The 18690-nt window shown below is 41.9% G+C and overlaps 1 protein-coding gene across 1 annotated transcript; it reads right to left on the minus strand.

The window, feature by feature from the left end:
• Positions 1-15356: 15356 nt before the first annotated feature.
• On the minus strand, positions 15357-16157 carry LOC140888050 (uncharacterized). Its single transcript, XM_073295722.1, has one exon. It carries the CDS (start codon positions 16155-16157, stop codon positions 15357-15359), a length of 801 nt encoding a protein of 266 aa, XP_073151823.1.
• Positions 16158-18690: the final 2533 nt, after the last annotated feature.

The following is an 18690-nucleotide window of genomic DNA, read 5'->3' on the forward strand; positions in this document are numbered from 1 at the left end:
AAATGTGCACAAAATAAAATAGCATCTAAAAATATTTGCCAAAACATGGCATCAACTTAAAAAAAATTAAAACTTGTTGCCTCTCATCAAATAAAAAAGTTTAAAACATCTTCCATTCTAAAGCATTCACACTCATGCATTGCCCGTTGGACCAACCCCTGCCTTTTTTTCATGTCCGCCCACATAATCATCAATAAAAGCATCCGCATCATCATTACCTACACCATTCAAGTATAGTGAGTTGAAAGACTCAGCAAGAACATGCAGAAAAGGATTTTCTAACTTTAAAAGGAAAACATTAACTTAAACTCCCATGCAATAAACATAACTTTAATATAGCCATATCATAAAAATATTTGGGGAGATGAAGTATGAGTAGTGTGGTAACCGTCATAACGAGCCATTCATGGTTTCCTATTGATCAACAAGCATATGGCATTACGCCCGTAAACTTTCATTCTTTGGATAGCCGCTTCGGAGCTCAACCCGAAGTGCATACCCCGTATAACCATCCCGTGAGCCATGTTTGGATAGCCGCTCCGGAGCTCATTCCGAAGTGCATACCCCATATAATCACCACAAAACGCATAAATAATCAAAATATTTTCCATGCATCATATCATTCATCTTATCATGTCATTTCATAAATCTCGTACATTCTCATAAAGTTTCTCGTGATGCTACATGCTTAAAATCCGTCAAAACATTCCATGAGAAATTAACTTTCATGAGAAAATCACATAATCATACAATACATAACTTGACTGATCCACGTGAGGCATTCCATCCGTTTCGGACCTTGAAAACTTCAACATTCTTCATGAACATTTTTAAAAATAATCAAAATACCTTAAAATATCAAAATCATGATTTTTGGGACTCAAAAACTCGTAAAATGGGGTGGGAAGTTCGAGCCTGTGGCGCGGGCGCGCTACCCCTGTAGCGCGGGCGCGCGCACAACTAGCGCGCGCACAACCAGCGCGGGCGCGCCTCCTGCTCGCAAAAGTGTGGGCGCTCGGAGCGGGCGCGCTGCTTGGCAGCGCGGGTGCACCGTCGCGACTCCTTTTTTCGAAAACTGATCTTTTCTGCACTTTTTCAAAACCCCATTGCTTAGGGACGATTTTTCCATCAAAAATACCATTCAACAACATCAAAATTTCAAAATAACTTGTACCAATACATCAAACATTCAAAGATTTTGAGTCAAAAACCTTCATAACTACTTTTATCCAAAAATCTGATATAATGCATTCAAATCTTTCAAAACTCAATAAACATGAACCGAACACATCAGGAATGCTTCACGTATCACACTCAAGCAACATACTCATAAAATTTTCAAGAAACATGCATAGATCATCAATCAAACACCTAGGGTTTTACCTAAAAAAAAATACATATATTCTTGAATGGGTTTAAAAAACAGTAAAAACTTGCCTGGATCGTCTGATTGGGATTAACCTGGACTGCGGAACGATCTAGCCTTGAGAAGCCTGAAGAACCCTAGCTTGGAGATCGCAGTGTATGAGAGAGATTTTGAGAAAGAAGAGCAAGCGTTCAAATGAGAGTTCAGAAAACTTCTGAACGCTTTTCTTCCGTGACTAATGGGCTCCAACACGGCCCATTAGTTATACTTAAAATTCTTTTAAAATTTTTACTCTCTCAATAAAATACTTCTGCATCTACTAACTTTTCTTAAAATATTTTTCTTAACTCGTTTCAAGGCTAGGCTCGTCCCTATGTCCCAAAATTAAACCCAACCTAAAACTTTTAAAAAAATAATATAACACATAATTCACATAACAATTAATATTATAAATAACATGCATTAAATCATATAATTAAATCAATTAATCGTGATTAAGCTAGTGGACTTTTTGGACCTTACAACTCTACCCTCCTTAAATGAATTTCGTCCTCAAAATTCGACTTACCAAACAGTTTAGGATAGCGTGCTCGCATATCTTGTTATGTTTCCCAAGTAGCTTCTTCAACCAACTAGTTGCTCCATAAGACTTTCACCATTGGAATCTCTCTGTTTCTCAACCTATGAACTTGTCTGTCCAAGATTTGAACAGGCATCTCCTCGTAGGACAAGTCTGACGTCCATTTCACTGGCTCATGTCGGATAACATGAGAAGGATTTGCCACATACTTCCTTAGTATAGAGATATGGAAGACATTGTGGACACCCCCCAAGTTGGGTGGTAGTGCTACTCGGTAAGCTCGAGCCCCAACTTTTTCTAGGATCTCAAAAGGTCCTATATATCTTGGACTCAATTTACTCTTTTTTCCAAATCTCATAACACCTTTCCATGGTGATACCTTTAAAAATACATGGTCACCTACTTCAAACTCCAAATCTCTATGTCGCTGGTCGGCGTAACTTTTCTGTCGACTTTGAGCTGTCAACATTCTGTCTCTGATCTTAGCTATTACATCCACCGTTTGAGTCACTATATCTGGTCCCAAAACAGCTCTCTCTCCAACTTCATCCCAGTGTAAGGGAGTTCTACACCTTCTCCCATACAATGCCTCATAAGGAGCCATACCAATAGTTGCTTGATAACTATTGTTGTAAGTAAACTCCACTAAAGGTAATTTCGATTCCCAATTCCCTCCAAAGTCGATCATACAAGCTCTCAACATGTCTTCGAGTATTTGGATCACTCGTTCTGACTGACCAACTATCTGAGTGTGGAAAGCTGTACTGAAAGCTAGCTTTGTTCCCATTCCTCTATGTAAACTTCCCCAAAAGTTCGAAGTGAACTTAGGATCCCTGTCAGATACTATCCTCGTTGGAACTCCATGAAATCTGACAATTTCTCGAATGTACAGCTCTGCATACTGATTCATCGAGAAGTTATTCCTGACTGGAATAAAATGAGCTGACTTGGTTAACCTGTCAACTATCACCCAAATCGAGTTCATCCTTCGCGGTGAGACTGGTAATCCTACTACGAAATCCATAGTGACATCTTCCCACTTCCATGTGGGTATTGGCAAGGGTTTTAGGAGTCCCGCTGGCCTTTGATGCTCAATTTTTACCTCTTGACAAGTCAAACATTCACTCACAAATTCTACGATATCCTTCTTCATACCTGGCCACCAATATAAGGATTGCAGATCCTTATACATTTTTGTACTTCCTGGATGAATGGAATATGGAACAGTATGGGCTTCAGTCATCACTTCCACTCTCAATGAGTCTACTGCTGGCACCCACATTCTACCTCGGTGATGAACAATTCCATCTTTGACAGTGTACAATGTACCACCATTGGCTTCATCTCTGTTCCTCCACAACGTCAACTGTTCATCAGAAGCTTGGCCTACTCTGATTCTCTCAAGCAAACTAGGTACTACTGTTAAGGCTGCTAGAGTGCATACCTCCATTGGTTCAAATACCTCCAAACTCATACGTTCAAATTCAGCAATCAACTCCTGCTGCACTGTCAATTGGTTCAATGTTGCAGACTTGCGACTCAAGGCATCTGCTACAACATTAGCCTTACCAGGATGATAGCTAATGTCACAGTCGTAGTCCTTCACTAATTCCAGCCATCGCCTCTGCCTCATATTCAACTCCTTCTGAGTGAAGAAATATTTTAGGCTTTTGTGATCAGTGAAAATCTGACACCTTTCGCCGTACAAGTAGTGTCTCCATAGCTTCAAAGCAAAAACAACTGCCGCCAACTCAAGATCATGAGTTGGGTAATTCCTCTCATGGACCTTCAGCTGTCGAGATGCATATGCTATTACTTTATCATCCTGCATCAGCACAACTCCTAATCCACTCTTAGAAGCATCGGTATAAACCACAAAGCGACCCGTGCCTTTGGGAATCGCTAGCACTGGCGCTGATGAAACGACCCTAACTACTCGCTACTAGACTATAATTAAAATAAAGGAAAATTACGGATTTTTAAAAATTTTGCCATGACCTATTTGTAAAACAAATAAGCCATCAAGACTCAAACAACAATTTAAATAAGGAAAGAAAATTGACTTCAAAACTTAAGTGCGTTAAACATAAACATGCAATCCTAGTAACCACTTCCCGGTTACAGCATAAAGTAAACTAAAGCATTTAAAATTAATTCCAACGATAATCATAAACTTGCAAAAGCGGAAAACGTACTTCAAAACATAAGCTGTAGCACAGGAAATGCACATCCTGGCTATAAATACTACAAGATCTCAAATAATACTTCATTATTAAAAATTCGATAACTGTGCGGAAAAACATAAACTAAAAGGAAGCAACGGTCACTGGGCCTCGCACTACCGATGGCCTCATCCCAGTAGATCACGCCCCTCCGTCTCCTTCACAAAATCCTCACCTGCAAACATTCAAGCATAGTGAGTCTAAAGACTCAACAAGCATATCTAGGATAATAACAAGGGTTTAAAATACGTGATGCAAAAACTCAACTTAAACTGTAATATGCATGAAACTAGAAAGATATAGAAATCATGCATTAATGAACTCACACTATGGTAAACTCTAACTTTCATAACATTCAACTTGGACTCATGCATAACTGAAAGACTGACATCAATGCAAAACGAGTCAACTAAAATTGTGAAACTTTAACTTTTAAACTTTTCTTTACTTTTTCCTCTTAGAAATCCGATCCCTAATTTGTGACCCTCTGTTTCGATCATGATCATGGCTGCAGTGCACTATGCCGGCAAGACGACGAGATTTCTCCCGACGAACTTAACCCATCTATGGCAAGGAGACCGAGATGCCTCCCGATCCCACATTGCCCCTCTGTGGCAAGGGTAAACAAGATGTCTCTTGCTCCTTGCCTAACCTCTATAACCTCTTGGTGAGTAGACCGAGGCATCCCCCGGCCTAGCAACACCCCTCTTGTCACAAACAGATCACTTCATTCAAAAATATTTTCTTTCTTTTCCCTTTTCATTTATAAAGACTCAACTCATACATTAAATGGCATGCAAACAAGTAAACTTCCTTTTTCTTTATTAAACTCAAGAACACGTCAAATGCACACGAATAAGCAATCTTTAAGACATGAGACTCGACTCAAAAATGTGAGTTTAAGGTGGATGAGTGGCTGCCCCTAAGTCCAAAGAAGACAACTTACCCAACAAAATCCTCAAACTTGACTTAACTCGAGCAAGTAAACCGAAAAGCCCTTAACTTTGTCATGCCTTATCCAAAACCCATCCCGCTTGAACCGACACTCAACAAACACTCCAAATCATCCCAAGGAATAGGTGGTATCATCAAAAGATCAAAAGAGCAAATTTACAAAACACAAAAATCGGACAGCCCCTATTCAAAGGAAAAATCTGCACTTACACCCAATTTTGAAAAATCCATAACTCACTCAATTCTTATCCGAATCGAGCCCATTTTATATCGACGCGACCACAACGACACGAACTTTACTATGGTTCAGACCAAACACTGCCCAGACCTCATACCAGCCCTGCCCTGCCCCGTGAACAGTACTGCCCTGCACCTCACACACCTCCAATTCCAACAATTCAAACACTTAGCCCACTTTCCTCAACTTATCTCCACACCAAACACCCAAACACCTCAAATAACCTCTCTTAGGACTTTTCCCAAACACTTGGGCTACACTCAATCCACACTTTCACAACACATATCAAGAACATCAAGAATTAACCATCAAAACTCCAAAATGTTGAACAATCAATCAAGACCAATGCAAGACCATTAAATACTTCAACATCAATTAAATTTCAGCCCCTACACATGCAAAATTTCAAAATTTAGGTCCTTATACATTCTGAAAATTCAAATTTTGGCAAGAACATCCATATAAATCCATGTCATTGCACATATACTCAACATTAAATCACATAAACTCAACCCCATAACACATTTAGCAAAATCAGCCCCTTAAATGCCCAAATTCGAAACCCTAACATCACAACATCATGCATTTTCGAAATTATTGCAAGAAGTCTTAAGGGTGGGGGTAGATATTGCTTGAATGTTAGCCCAAAGAAATAGTTACACTTGCCTTCACCAATCTACCAACAAATTTCGAACAAGAAGAGGAGATGAGAGTGGAACTTCAACCAAACACCAAGCTAAGCACCTAGGGGAGCTTCTCCGGTGGCTGGGACGGTGGCGGACGGCGGCTGGGCGGCGACTGGAGGGGTTGGACGGCTTCTTCAAGGGAGAGGGGAGAAGTGGGCGGCTAGGGCTAGGGTTTGGGAGTTAGGGTTTGTGTCTTGATTTTAATTGAAATGTTTTAATGATAGTGTAAATTAAAAGTGTAGTGTATTGTGTGTAGTGTTTTAAAATTTCACTTGTACTAGAAAAAGTACTACTTGTACTATTAAAACTTTTTACCTCAAACTTTTTGCTATTTTCAAACTTCTAAATTTAAAATTTCAACTCTCAACATTTTAATTGAAATTCCACTAACCCGGATTTAATAAAATTCTATTTTATGGAAAATTTAGGAAATAACCCAAGAAAATGATAAAATTGCTTTTTGACCCCTAAAAATTCAAAATTTGCATTTTTGGCCAAAACCCCTCTTTTACCTCTAACTTAAAATCTTAAAATTAAAAATCTTGAAAATAAACCACCGAAGCCCACCGTCGTTGCCTGCCTGGATAAAAATTACTAACTAAACAGTTCAAGGCATTTAATTCAAATAAGTCAAGCAAAGCTAACTTTAACTGAAACTTAAACAATTAACTTCAAGAAATTAAAATATAAATACTGAAAAAAATTTTTAGGCATGATTTTCAAATTTTAGAAGTTCTTGGTGCTACAATTCCTCCCTCCCTAATAAGAAATTTCGTCCTCGAAATTAAAACTCACCAAAAAGCTCCGGATAGCGATCTCTGAAATCTGCTTCTGCTTCCCAAGTGGCCTCTTCATCCGAATGGTTCTGCCATCTCACCTTGATCATTGGAATTGACTTGTTACGGAGTCTTCTCTCCTGTCTATCCAAAATCCGGATGGGCGTCTCCTCATAGGACAAGTGAGGAGATAGCTAAAGCGGTTCCGAACTAAGCACATGGGATGAGTTCGAGATGTACTTCCTCAACATCGACACATGGAAGACATTATGGATCTTATCAAGGTTAGGCGGCAAGGCCACTCTATAAGCCAGTGCCCCTACCCTATCCAAAATCTCGAAGGGTCCTATAAACCTCGGTGCCAACTTTCCTTTCTTCCCAAACCTCAAAAATCCCTTCAGCGGCGCTACACGGATGAATACATGATCACCCACCGAGAACTCCAAGTCTCTCCTCCGGTGATCAGCATAGCTCTTCTGCCTACTCTGGGCAGTCCTCATCCTATCACGGATCTTAGCCACTACCTCGGTGGTCAACTGAACAATCTCCGGACCAAAGTCTGATCTATCACCTATCTCATCCCACAACACTGGAGATCTACACTTCCTCCCATAAAGTGCCTCATAGGGAGCCATGCCAATAGTGGATTGAAAACTGTTATTGTACGCAAACTCCACTAGTGGTAGCCTCGACTCCCAACTTCCTTGAAAATCAATAGCACACGCTCTCAAAAGATCCTCCAAAATCTGAATCACCCTCTCCGATTGGCCATCGGTCTGCGGGTGGAAGGCGGTGCTAAAAAGTAGCTTCGTACCCATAGCGGAATGAAGACTCTTCCAAAAAGACGAAGTAAACCGTGGATCTCTATCAGACACTATGGAGACTGGAATACCATGTAGTCTGACTATCTCCCGGATATACAACTCCACGAACTGAGTCATCGTGAAAGTCATCTTCACCGGTAAAAAGTGAGCCGACTTAGTGAGACGGTCTACAATAACCCAAATAGCATTTGAACCTCTCACTGTCTTCGGCAATCCCACAACAAAGTCCATGGTGATATTCTCCCATTTCCACTCAGGAATAGGGAGAGGCTTAAGCAAACCGGTGGGTCTCTGATGCTCCGCCTTAACCTGCTGGCATGTCAGGAATTCTGACACGAATCGGGAAATGTCACTTTTCATGCCTGGCCACCAATAAAGCTGCTGAAGATCCCGATACATCTTCGTACTACCAGGGTGGATTGAGTACGGCGATGTATGTGCCTCTGCCATGATAGTAACTCGCAGAGAATCACCTGCGGGAACCCAAAATCTACCTCTGTACCTCACAATCCCATCTACCACAGCATACAAACCGCTGCCTTTCTCTTCGTCCCTCTGTCTCCACTTCCTGATCTGCTCATCAACTGACTGCGCTGCACGGATACGATCAAAAAGTGTAGTCTGCACACTAAGGGAAGACAAACGGGGAGCTCTACCACTCGCATAAAACTCAAGACCATACCTCTGAATCTCAACCTGCAACGGTCTAGACACTGACAAGGAGGTAATCACTGCAGTCTTCCTGCTCAAAGCATCTGCAACCACATTAGCTTTACCAGGGTGGTAGCTAATATTGCAGTCATAGTCCTTCACCAACTCTAACCACCTACGCTGCCTCATATTCAACTCCTTCTGGGTGAAGAAGTACTTGAGGATTTTGTGGTCTGTGAAGATCTGACTCTTCTCTCCGTAAAGATAGTGTCTCCAAATCTTAAGAGCAAACACTACCGCTGCCAACTCTAAGTCATGAGTAGGGTAGTTCTTCTCGTGCTCCTTCAATTGCCTAGAAGCATAGGCAATAACTCTGTCTCGCTGCATCAGAACTGCTCCCAATCCCAACTTGGAAGCATCAGTATACACCACAAAATCACCTTGCCCGGATGGCATGGTCAACACTGGCGCTGTCGTAAGAGCTTCCTTCAAAGTATCAAAGCTCCTTTGACACTCGGCACTCCAAAAAAACTTGGCGTTCTTCTTAGTCAACGCTGTCATAGGCACAGCAATGGAGGAAAAACCCTTGATAAATTTTCGGTAATAACCGGCTAATCCAAGAAAACTGCGAATCTCAGACGCGCTCCTCGGTATAGACCACTCCTTCACTGCTTGAACCTTTGAAGGGTCTACTTCCACACCGCTCTTAGAAATAATATGACCCAAGAAAGCAACTTTCTCCAACCAGAATTCACACTTATCAAACTTGGCCAACAACTTGTGCTCTCGAAGCACCTCAAGAACGGTCCTCAAATGCTGTTCATGCTCCACTCTATCCTTCGAATAAATGAGGATGTCATCGATGAAAACAATGACAAAGCGATCCAAGTAAGGCTGAAACACGCGGTTCATAAGATCCATGAAAACCGCTGGCGCATTCGTCATCCCAAACGGCATCACAAGGAACTCATAATGACCGTAACGAGTCCTAAAAGCTGTCTACGCCACATCTGACTCCTTCACCTTCAACTGGTGATAAACTGAACGAAGATCAATCTTCGAAAAGACGGATGCACCTTGCAATTGATCGAAGAGGTCCTCGATCCTAGGTAATGGGTACTTGTTCTTCACAGTCACTCCGTTCAAACCTCGGTAGTCTATGCACAATCTTAGACTACCGTCCTTCTTCTTAACGAAGAGAACTGGTGCGCCCCATGGGGAGAAACTAGGGCGAATGAATCCCTTGTTAAGCAACTCTTGAATCTGCTCTTTTAACTCCTTCATTTCGGTAGGATCCAATCTGTACGGTGCCTTGGAGATAGGCACAGTACCGGGAATCAAATATATAGAGAACTCCACTTCTCTATCGGGCGGAATTCCCACAACATCGCTAGGGAACACATCCTCAAACTCCCTGACGATAGCCACATCAGAAATAACTGGTCGCTCTGGCAGCTCTGTCAAAGATAAACTGGCTAGAAATGACTCACACCCACTAAGTACAAGCCTCTGAGCTTGCAAAGTAGAAATGACTCGAGTCTTCCTCAAGCTCTTAGCAGCCTCAAACCAAAACGGTTCCTCGCCCTCAGGCCTGACTAGTACTGACCTCTGCTGAAAATCTATCATCACCGCATTCTTCGTCATCCAATCCATCCCAAGAATCAGGTCAAACTCTGGCAAAGGTAGCACTATGAGGTCTGCTACCACTGACTGACCCTGCAAAAGCAATACAAGGTCTCTCACCAAGCTCCTGGTGGATAGCTCTTCCCCTGAGGGGATAGTAACTGAGAATCCAACCTCCAATTCCTCGCTCTGAATGCCCCTCTCAAGGGCAAAAGACTCCGATATAAAGGAATGGGTAGCCCCTGAGTCTAATAAGGCCCTCGTGGCTACGCCTGCCACAACAATCCTACCTGCATAGCAGTAGTTACAACGACGAAAGGTTGAAGTTAAAACCACGAGTTCTACTTAGGCTCATTCTAATTCAACAATTCCCAAACAAGATACTATTCATGCTAAACAATCAAAGGTCCTAAGGCATGCAACAAGTTACTAGAGTAAAACCTCAAACAAGCAAAGATTTAGAGTCGCATGCATCAAAAAAAATCTTTAACTGCTCTAACCCAAAAGTTAAGATATTACCTGTGAGAAGAGTAGTGTCTGGGTCGGCCTGCTCGGCCTCCATCACGAACACTCTGCCCTGCACGGGCCTCCTCAGCTCTGGACAATGGGTAGACATATGTCCTGGCTTCTTGCACTTGAAGCAAACTCCAGCATCCTTCAAACACTTCCCAAAATGCGAACGATGGCAAAACTGACAAATAGGCTTCTCCCCAGCCTTGGGAGGAACCTGTCTCTGGGCCTGATGCCCCTGCGGTGCCTGCTGTCCCTGCTGTCTCGGGGGCCCATGATACGGCTTCTTGCCGTGCTGCTGCTGCTGAGAGTGGCCCTGATGAGGGAAGGGCCTCTTGCCATGCGCCTCCGCGCTAATATCTCTCAGCGTCTGCTCGGACCTCAAGGCACGCCTCAGTGCTGAAGCATAATCAGATGGCTCAGCCATCAGCACATCCCTACGGATGGTAGGTCGAAGCCCTACAAGAAAGTGCTCCAGCTTCTCTTTCTCATCATCTCCAATCAATGGCACGAAATGGCAGCCTCTCTTAAACTTCACCACAAACTGGGCTACCGACAGATCACCCTGCCTCAAGCTCATAAACTCCGTCTTCAAACGGGCTCTCACATCAGCAGTAAAGTACTTCTCAAAGAACAACTTCTTGAACTCAGCCCAAGGTAGAGTAGCTGGGTTCACAATCTTCTCCATACCCTCCCACCAGAGGGCGGCATCATCCTGGAGGAGAAACACAGCACATCTCACTCTATCTGGATCTCCCATCTGCATATAGCGAAAGATCACCTCAAGGGAGCGGATCCAACCCTCCGCTATCAACGGATCAGTGGTGCCAGCGAAGTCCTTCGGATTCATCTTCCGAAACTGCTCATAAGTAGTCTCCGATCTAGCAACAGGAGCATCCACATGACGCTCGAGGATACGGGCCAATCCTGCTAGCACCTGCCCTCCTATATCCACCTGCGGCGCCGGTGGAGGCGGTGGAGGCATAACTGCACGTGGATCACGATGACGAGCCATCTAAACGCATTGAGAAAATCCAACATTCAAATTTCATGCCTTAGAAAATATTTTTACTTCAAATTTAAACTTCTCAATAACTCAAGAAACTAATACATCAAAACTTAAACAGATAGAGACATTAAACTTAAATCTTACAGACTTTGAGGCGAGATCCCCTGAGTTTCAGCAACCGACAGTAGGCTCAGCCCAAACCAAGACCGTGCTCTGATACCAACTGAAACGACCCTAACTACTCGCTACTAGACTATAATTAAAATAAAGGAAAATTACGGATTTTTAAAAATTTTGCCATGACCTATTTGTAAAACAAATAAGCCATCAAGACTCAAACAACAATTTAAATAAGGAAAGAAAATTGACTTCAAAACTTAAGTGCGTTAAACATAAACATGCAATCCTAGTAACCACCTCCCGGTTACAGCCTAAAGTAAACTAAAGCATTTAAAATTAATTCCAACGATAATCATAAACTTGCAAAAGCGGAAAACGTACTTCAAAACATAAGCTGTAGCACAGGGAATGCACATCCTGGCTATAAATACTACAAGATCTCAAATAATACTTAATTATTACAAATTAGATAACTGTGCGGAAAAACATAAACTAAAAGGAAGCAACTGTCACTGGGCCTCGCACTACCGATGGCCTCATCCCAGTAGATCACGCCCCTCCGTCTCCTCCACAAAATCCTCACCTGCAAACATTCAAGCATAGTGAGTCTAAAGACTCAACAAGCATAACTAGGATAATAACAAGGGTTTAAAATACGTGATGCAAAAACTCAATTTAAACTGTAATATGCATGAAACTAGAAAGATATAGAAATCATGCATTAATGAACTCACACTATGGTAAACTTTAACTTTCATAACATTCAACTTGGATTCATGCATAACTGAAAGACTGACATCAATGCAAAACGAGTCAACTAAAATTGTGAAACTTTAACTTTTAAACTTTTCTTTACTTTTTCCTCTTAGAAATCCGATCCCTGATTTGTGACCCTCTGTTTCGATCATGATCATGGCTGCAGTGCACTATGTCGGCAAGACGACGAGATTTCTCCCGACGAACTTAACCCCTCTATGGCAAGGAGACCGAGATGCCTCCCGATCCCACATTGCCCCTCTGTGGCAAGGGTAAACAAGATGTCTCTTGCTCCTTGCCTAACCTCTATAACCTCTTGGTGAGTAGACCGAGGCATCCCCCGGCCTAGCAACACCCCTCTTGTCACAAACAGATCACTTCATTCAAAAATATTTGCTTTCTTTTCCCTTTTCATTTATAAAGACTCAACTCATACCGCATGCAAACAAGTAAACTTCCTTTTTCTTTATTAAACTCAAGAACACGTCAAATGCACACGAATAAGCAATCTTTAAGACATGAGACTCGACTCGAAAATGTGAGTTTAAGGTGGATGAGTGGCTGCCCCTAAGTCCAAAGAAGACAACTTACCCAACAAAATCCTCAAACTTGACTTAACTCGAGCAAGTAAACCGAAAAGCCCTTAACTTTGTCATGCCTTATCCAAAACCCGTCCCGCTGGAACCGACACTCAACAAACACTCCAAATCATCCCAAGGAATAGGTGGTATCATCAAAAGATCAAAAGAGCAAATTTACAAAACACAAAAATCGGACAACCCCTATTCAAAGGAAAAATCTGCACTTACACCCAATTTTGAAAAATCCATAACTCACTCAATTCTTATCCGAATCGAGCCTATTTTATATCGACGCGACCACAACGACACGAACTTTACTATGGTTCAGACCAAACACTGCCCAGACCTCAGACCAGCCCTGCCCTGCCCCGTGAACAGTACTGCCCTGCACCTCACACACCTCCAATTCCAACAATTCAAACACTTAGCCCACTTTTCTCAACTTATCTCCACACCAAACACCCAAACACCTCAAATAACCTCTCTTAGGACTTTTCCCAAACACTTGGGCTACACTCAATCCACACTTTCACAACACATATCAAGAACATCAAGAATTAACCATCAAAACTCCAAAATGTTGAACAAACAATCAAGACCAATGCAAGACCATTAAATACTTCAACATCAATTAAATTTCAGCCCCTACACATGCAAAATTTCGAAATTTAGGTCCTTATACATTCTGAAAATTCGAATTTTGGCAAGAACATCCATATAAATCCATGTCATTGCACATATACTCAACATTAAATCACATAAACTCAACCCCATAACACATTTAGCAAAATCAGCCCCTTAAATGCCCAAATTCGAAACCCTAACATCACAACATCATGCATTTTCGAAATTATTGCAAGAAGTCTTAAGGGTGGGGGTAGATATTGCTTGAATGTTAGCCCAAAGAAATAGTTACACTTGCCTTCACCAATCTACCAACAAATTTCGAACAAGAAGAGGAGATGAGAGCGGAACTTCAACCAAACACCAAGCTAAGCACCTAGGGGAGCTTCTCCGGTGGCTGGGACGGCGGCAGGCGGCTGGAGGGGTTGGACGGCTTCTTCAAGGGAGAGGGGAGAAGTGGGCGGCTAGGGCTAGGGTTTGGGAGTTAGGGTTTGTGTCTTGATTTTAATTGAAATGTTTTAATGATAGTGTAAATTAAAAGTGTAGTGTATTGTGTGTAGTGTTTTAAAATTTCACTTGTACTAGCAAAAGTACTACTTTTACTATTAAAACTTTTTACCTCAAACTTTTTGCTATTTTCAAACTTCTAAATTTAAAATTTCAACTCTCAACATTTTAATTGAAATTCCACTAACCCGGATTTAATAAAATTCTATTTTATGGAAAATTTAGGAAATAACCCAAGAAAATGATAAAATTGCTTTTTGACCCCTAAAAATTCAAAATTTGCATTTTTGGCCAAAACCCCTCTTTTACCTCTAACTTAAAATCTTAAAATTAAAAATCTTGAAAATAAACCACCGAAGCCCACCGTCGTCGCCTGCCTGGATAAAAATTACTAACTAGACAGTTCAAGGCATTTAATTCAAATAAGTCAAGCAAGGCTAACTTTAACTGAAACTTAAACAATTAACTTCAAGAAATTAAAATATAAATACTGAAAATAATTTTTAGGCATGATTTTCAAATTTTAGAAGTTCTTGGTGCTACAGCTGAAATCAGTCTTTCCTTCAATTCTGTAAAGCTCTTCTCACATTGTTCTGACCACACAAACTTCACACCTTTTCGAGTTAAGGAAGTCAGTGGTAGGGCTATCTTGGATAAGTCTTGAATAAATCTCCTATAATAGCCTGCTAAACCCAAGAAACTTCGTATTTCTGTAGCATTCTTCGGGGCAGCCCAATTACGAACCGCTTCCACCTTTGACGGATCCACCTCAATCCCCTTAGCTGAAACTATATGACCCAAAAATGAAATTTGCTCCAGCCAGAATTCACACTTACTGTACTTAGCATACAGTTGCTTTTCTTTCAAAATTTGCAACCCCGTAGCCAAGTGCTGAAGATGCTCCTCCCTACTACGAGAATATATCAATATGTCATCTATGAAGACTATGACAAACTGATCCAAGAAAGGTTGAAACACCCTGTTCATCAAATCCATGAACACAGCTGGTGCATTGGTCAACCCAAACGGCATTACCAAGAACTCATAGTGGCCATAGCGAGTCCTGAATGCTGTCTTCTGCACATCTGCATCCTTTACCTTCAGCTGATGGTAACCTGATCGCAGATCAATTTTTGAGAACACCTCTGCCCCTTGCAGTTGGTCGAACAAGTCGTCTATTCTGGGCAAAGGATATCTGTTCTTCACTGTAACTCGGTTCAGTTCTCTGTAGTCAATGCACAATCTCATTGACCCATCTTTCTTCTTGACGAACAACACCGGTGCACCCCAAGGCGATACACTCGGTCTGATGAACCCCTTATCCAGTAATTACTGCAACTGATCCTTCAATTCTTTCATCTCGGTCGGTGCCAATCTGTACTGTGCCTTAGAAGCTGGCTTAGTTCCAGGCAACAATTCTATCCCAAATTCGACTTCCCTGACTGGAGGCAATCCCGCAACATCATCGGGAAAAACTTCTGGAAAGTCCTTTACTACCTCCACTTCCACAAGTTTCGGTCGCTGTACCTCCAGATCACCAATTAGACTCGCAAGAAAGCCTGTACACCCATTACTCAATAATTGCCAGGCTGTTCCTGCAGAAATCATACCTGGTGCGCTCTTCTTAGAGGTAGTGCGGAACGCAAACGGTTTCCCGTTATGATCTTTCAATGAGACAGTTTTTCGTTTGCAGTCAATAATAGCCTCATGCCGAGACAACCAGTCCATCCCAAAAATCGCATCGAAATCCACCATTTTCAAAACAATAAAATCTGCACACAAAACTAGACTCTGCATCTGAACCTTGCAATTTCTTACCACACTACTACTTTCCAGTTCTTCTCCTGAGGGTAACGACACACAAAATTTTGAAATAGATTCATCCGGCAAGACCCCCAATTTCATCATAAAATTAACAGATATAAAAGAGTGCGTAGCTCCTGAATCAATCAACACGAAAGCAGGTAAACCAGCGATACGGATCATACCTGTGACAATTGCAGAATCTGGGTCAACCTGATCGTGAGTCATAGCAAACACTCTTCCCCTGATAGGATCCTTTGACTGCGGGCAATCCTTGGCGAAATGCCCTGGCTTCTTGAAAAGAAAGCAAGTATTGGTCTCAAGCATGCATTGACCTAAGCGTGACTTCCCATACTTTTGACAGATAGGTGCATTCACCGGCCTTGGAGCATTGGCGTTCGGCTGATTCTGTCCCTGAGGTCGCGCCTGATTGGGGTTTGGCGCTGCTGCTGCTGCGGTCTCCTCTGAGCTGGGGCTTGGTACGACCTCTTCTGACTAGACCCTTGTTGTTCTCTCCCTTGGTAACTGGCTTTTTTCGCTTGCGATTCTTTGATAATATCATTCCCATCTTTTTCTGACAACATAGCCTCATCGACTGCTGCTTGGTAAATTTGTGCCCCACTCAATCTGACATCACGACGAATAGTGGCATTCAGTCCCTCTGTGAAATGCTTCAACTCCTCTACAGCATTACCCGAAATCATGGGCACAAAATACCTCCCCCTTTCAAACTTCTTCACATACTCAGAAATGGACATGCTCCCTTGGCGGAGCTCCAGGAATTCTCTAGCAAGTCTAGTCCTGGTGATAGAACATGTCTTTGAATCCATTCCAGGTCAACATAGTCATATCCACAGCAGAACGGGCTCCCTGCCACCAAACCCTTGCATCATCACGAAACATAAAGATGGCACACCTCACACAATCTGCATCATTGAGCTGCATGTAGTCAAAAATGGTCTCCACTGACTGCACCCATTCCTCGGCTACAAGGGGATCAGCCCCTCCTCTGAACTCCTGCGGCCCTAGATCCTTAAACTGTTTAAAGATCGGATTAGTTAGTAGTGGCTGATTGTTGTTCCATCCTCCCGCTTGTGCTTGGATTAACTGTTGAATCTTCTCCCCTTGGGCTCTACTCTGCTCTTGCAATAGAGTCGCCAACCCAGCCAAAAACTGGTTATTCTGATTGTCCTCATTGTTCGGATTCCTATGGTTAGCCATGATCCTGATGTCCATATAGTCCACATGCTTAATTACGTTATTTAAACATAACATCCTAATTAACATGCATAAATATTAATCGCAAAAGCTATCATGCATCTTAAACAATCCATAACATAGAACTTACAGACATGAAGACGAAGTATAGGGTCGTGGCGAGAATGCATGTGTGCGACAAACCCAGAGCGAACTGCTCTGATACCAAGCTGTAACGTCCCAATTTCTCAATCGAAACGTTACTTGAACATACTTACTTAAAGATTTGGTAAAAATAAAAACTTTGCGGAAGCATCATCTTATTTATTAAAATAGCGTATAAAATGTGCACAAAATAAAATAACATCTAAAAATATTTGCCAAAACATGGCCATCAACTTAAAAAAAAATTAAAACTTGTTGTCTCTCATCAAATAAAAGGTTTAAAACATCTTTCATTATAAAGCATTCACACTCATGCATTGCCCGTTGGACCGACCCCTGCCTCTTTTTCATGTCCGCCCACATAATCATCAATAAAAGCATCCACATCATCATTACCTGCACCATTCAAGTATAGTGAGTCAAAAGACTCAGCAAGAGCATGTAGAAAAGGATTTTCTAACTTTAAAAGGAAAACATTAACTTAAACTCCCATGCAATAAACATAACTTTAATATAGCCATATCATAAAAATATTTGGGGAGATGAAGTATGAGTAGTGTGGTAACCGTCATAACGAGCCATTCATGGTTTCCTGATGATCAACAAGCATATGGCATTACGCCCGTAAACTTTCATTCTTTGGATAGCCGCTTCGAAGCTCAACCCGAAGTGCATACCCCGTATAACCATCCCATGAGCCATGTTTGGATAGCCGCTCCGGAGTTCATCCCGAAGTGCATACCCCATATAATCACCACAAAATGCATAAATCATCAAAATATTTTCCATGCATCATATCATTCATCTTATCATGTCATTTCATAAATCTCGTACATGCTCATAAAGTTTCTCGTGATGCTACATGCTTAAAATCCGTCAAAACATTCCATGAGAAATTAACTTTCATGAGAAAATCACATAATCATACAATACATAACTTGACTGATCCACGTGAGGCATTCCATCCGTTTCGGACCTTGAAAACTTTAACATTCTTCATGAACATTCTTAAAAATAATCAAAATACCTTAAAATATCAAAATCATGATTTTTGGGACTCAAAAACTCGTAAAATGGGGTGGGAAGTTCGAGCCTGCGGCGCGACCGCGCGCACAACCAGCGCGGGCGCGCCACCCGCTCGCAAAAGTGTGGGCGCTCGGCGAGGGTGCGCTGCTTGGCAGCGCGGGCGCGCCTCCTATGCGCAGACCTGCGCGACTTACGCGCGGGCGCGCTGCTTGGCAGCGCGGGCGCGCCGTCGCGACTCCTTTTTCCGAAAACTGATTTTTTCTGCACTTTTTCAAAACCACATTGCTTAGGGACGATTTTCCATCAAAAATACCATTCAACAACATCAAAATTTCAAAATAACTTGTACCAATACATCAAACATTCAAAGATTTTGAGTCAAAAACCTTCATAACTACTTTTACCCAAAAATCTGATATAATGCATTCAAATCTTTCAAAACTCAATAAACATGAACCGAACACATCAGGAA

Source organism: Henckelia pumila, chromosome 3 (genome assembly GCF_033568475.1).
Source record: "Henckelia pumila isolate YLH828 chromosome 3, ASM3356847v2, whole genome shotgun sequence".
NCBI classification, from domain to species: domain Eukaryota; kingdom Viridiplantae; phylum Streptophyta; class Magnoliopsida; order Lamiales; family Gesneriaceae; genus Henckelia; species Henckelia pumila.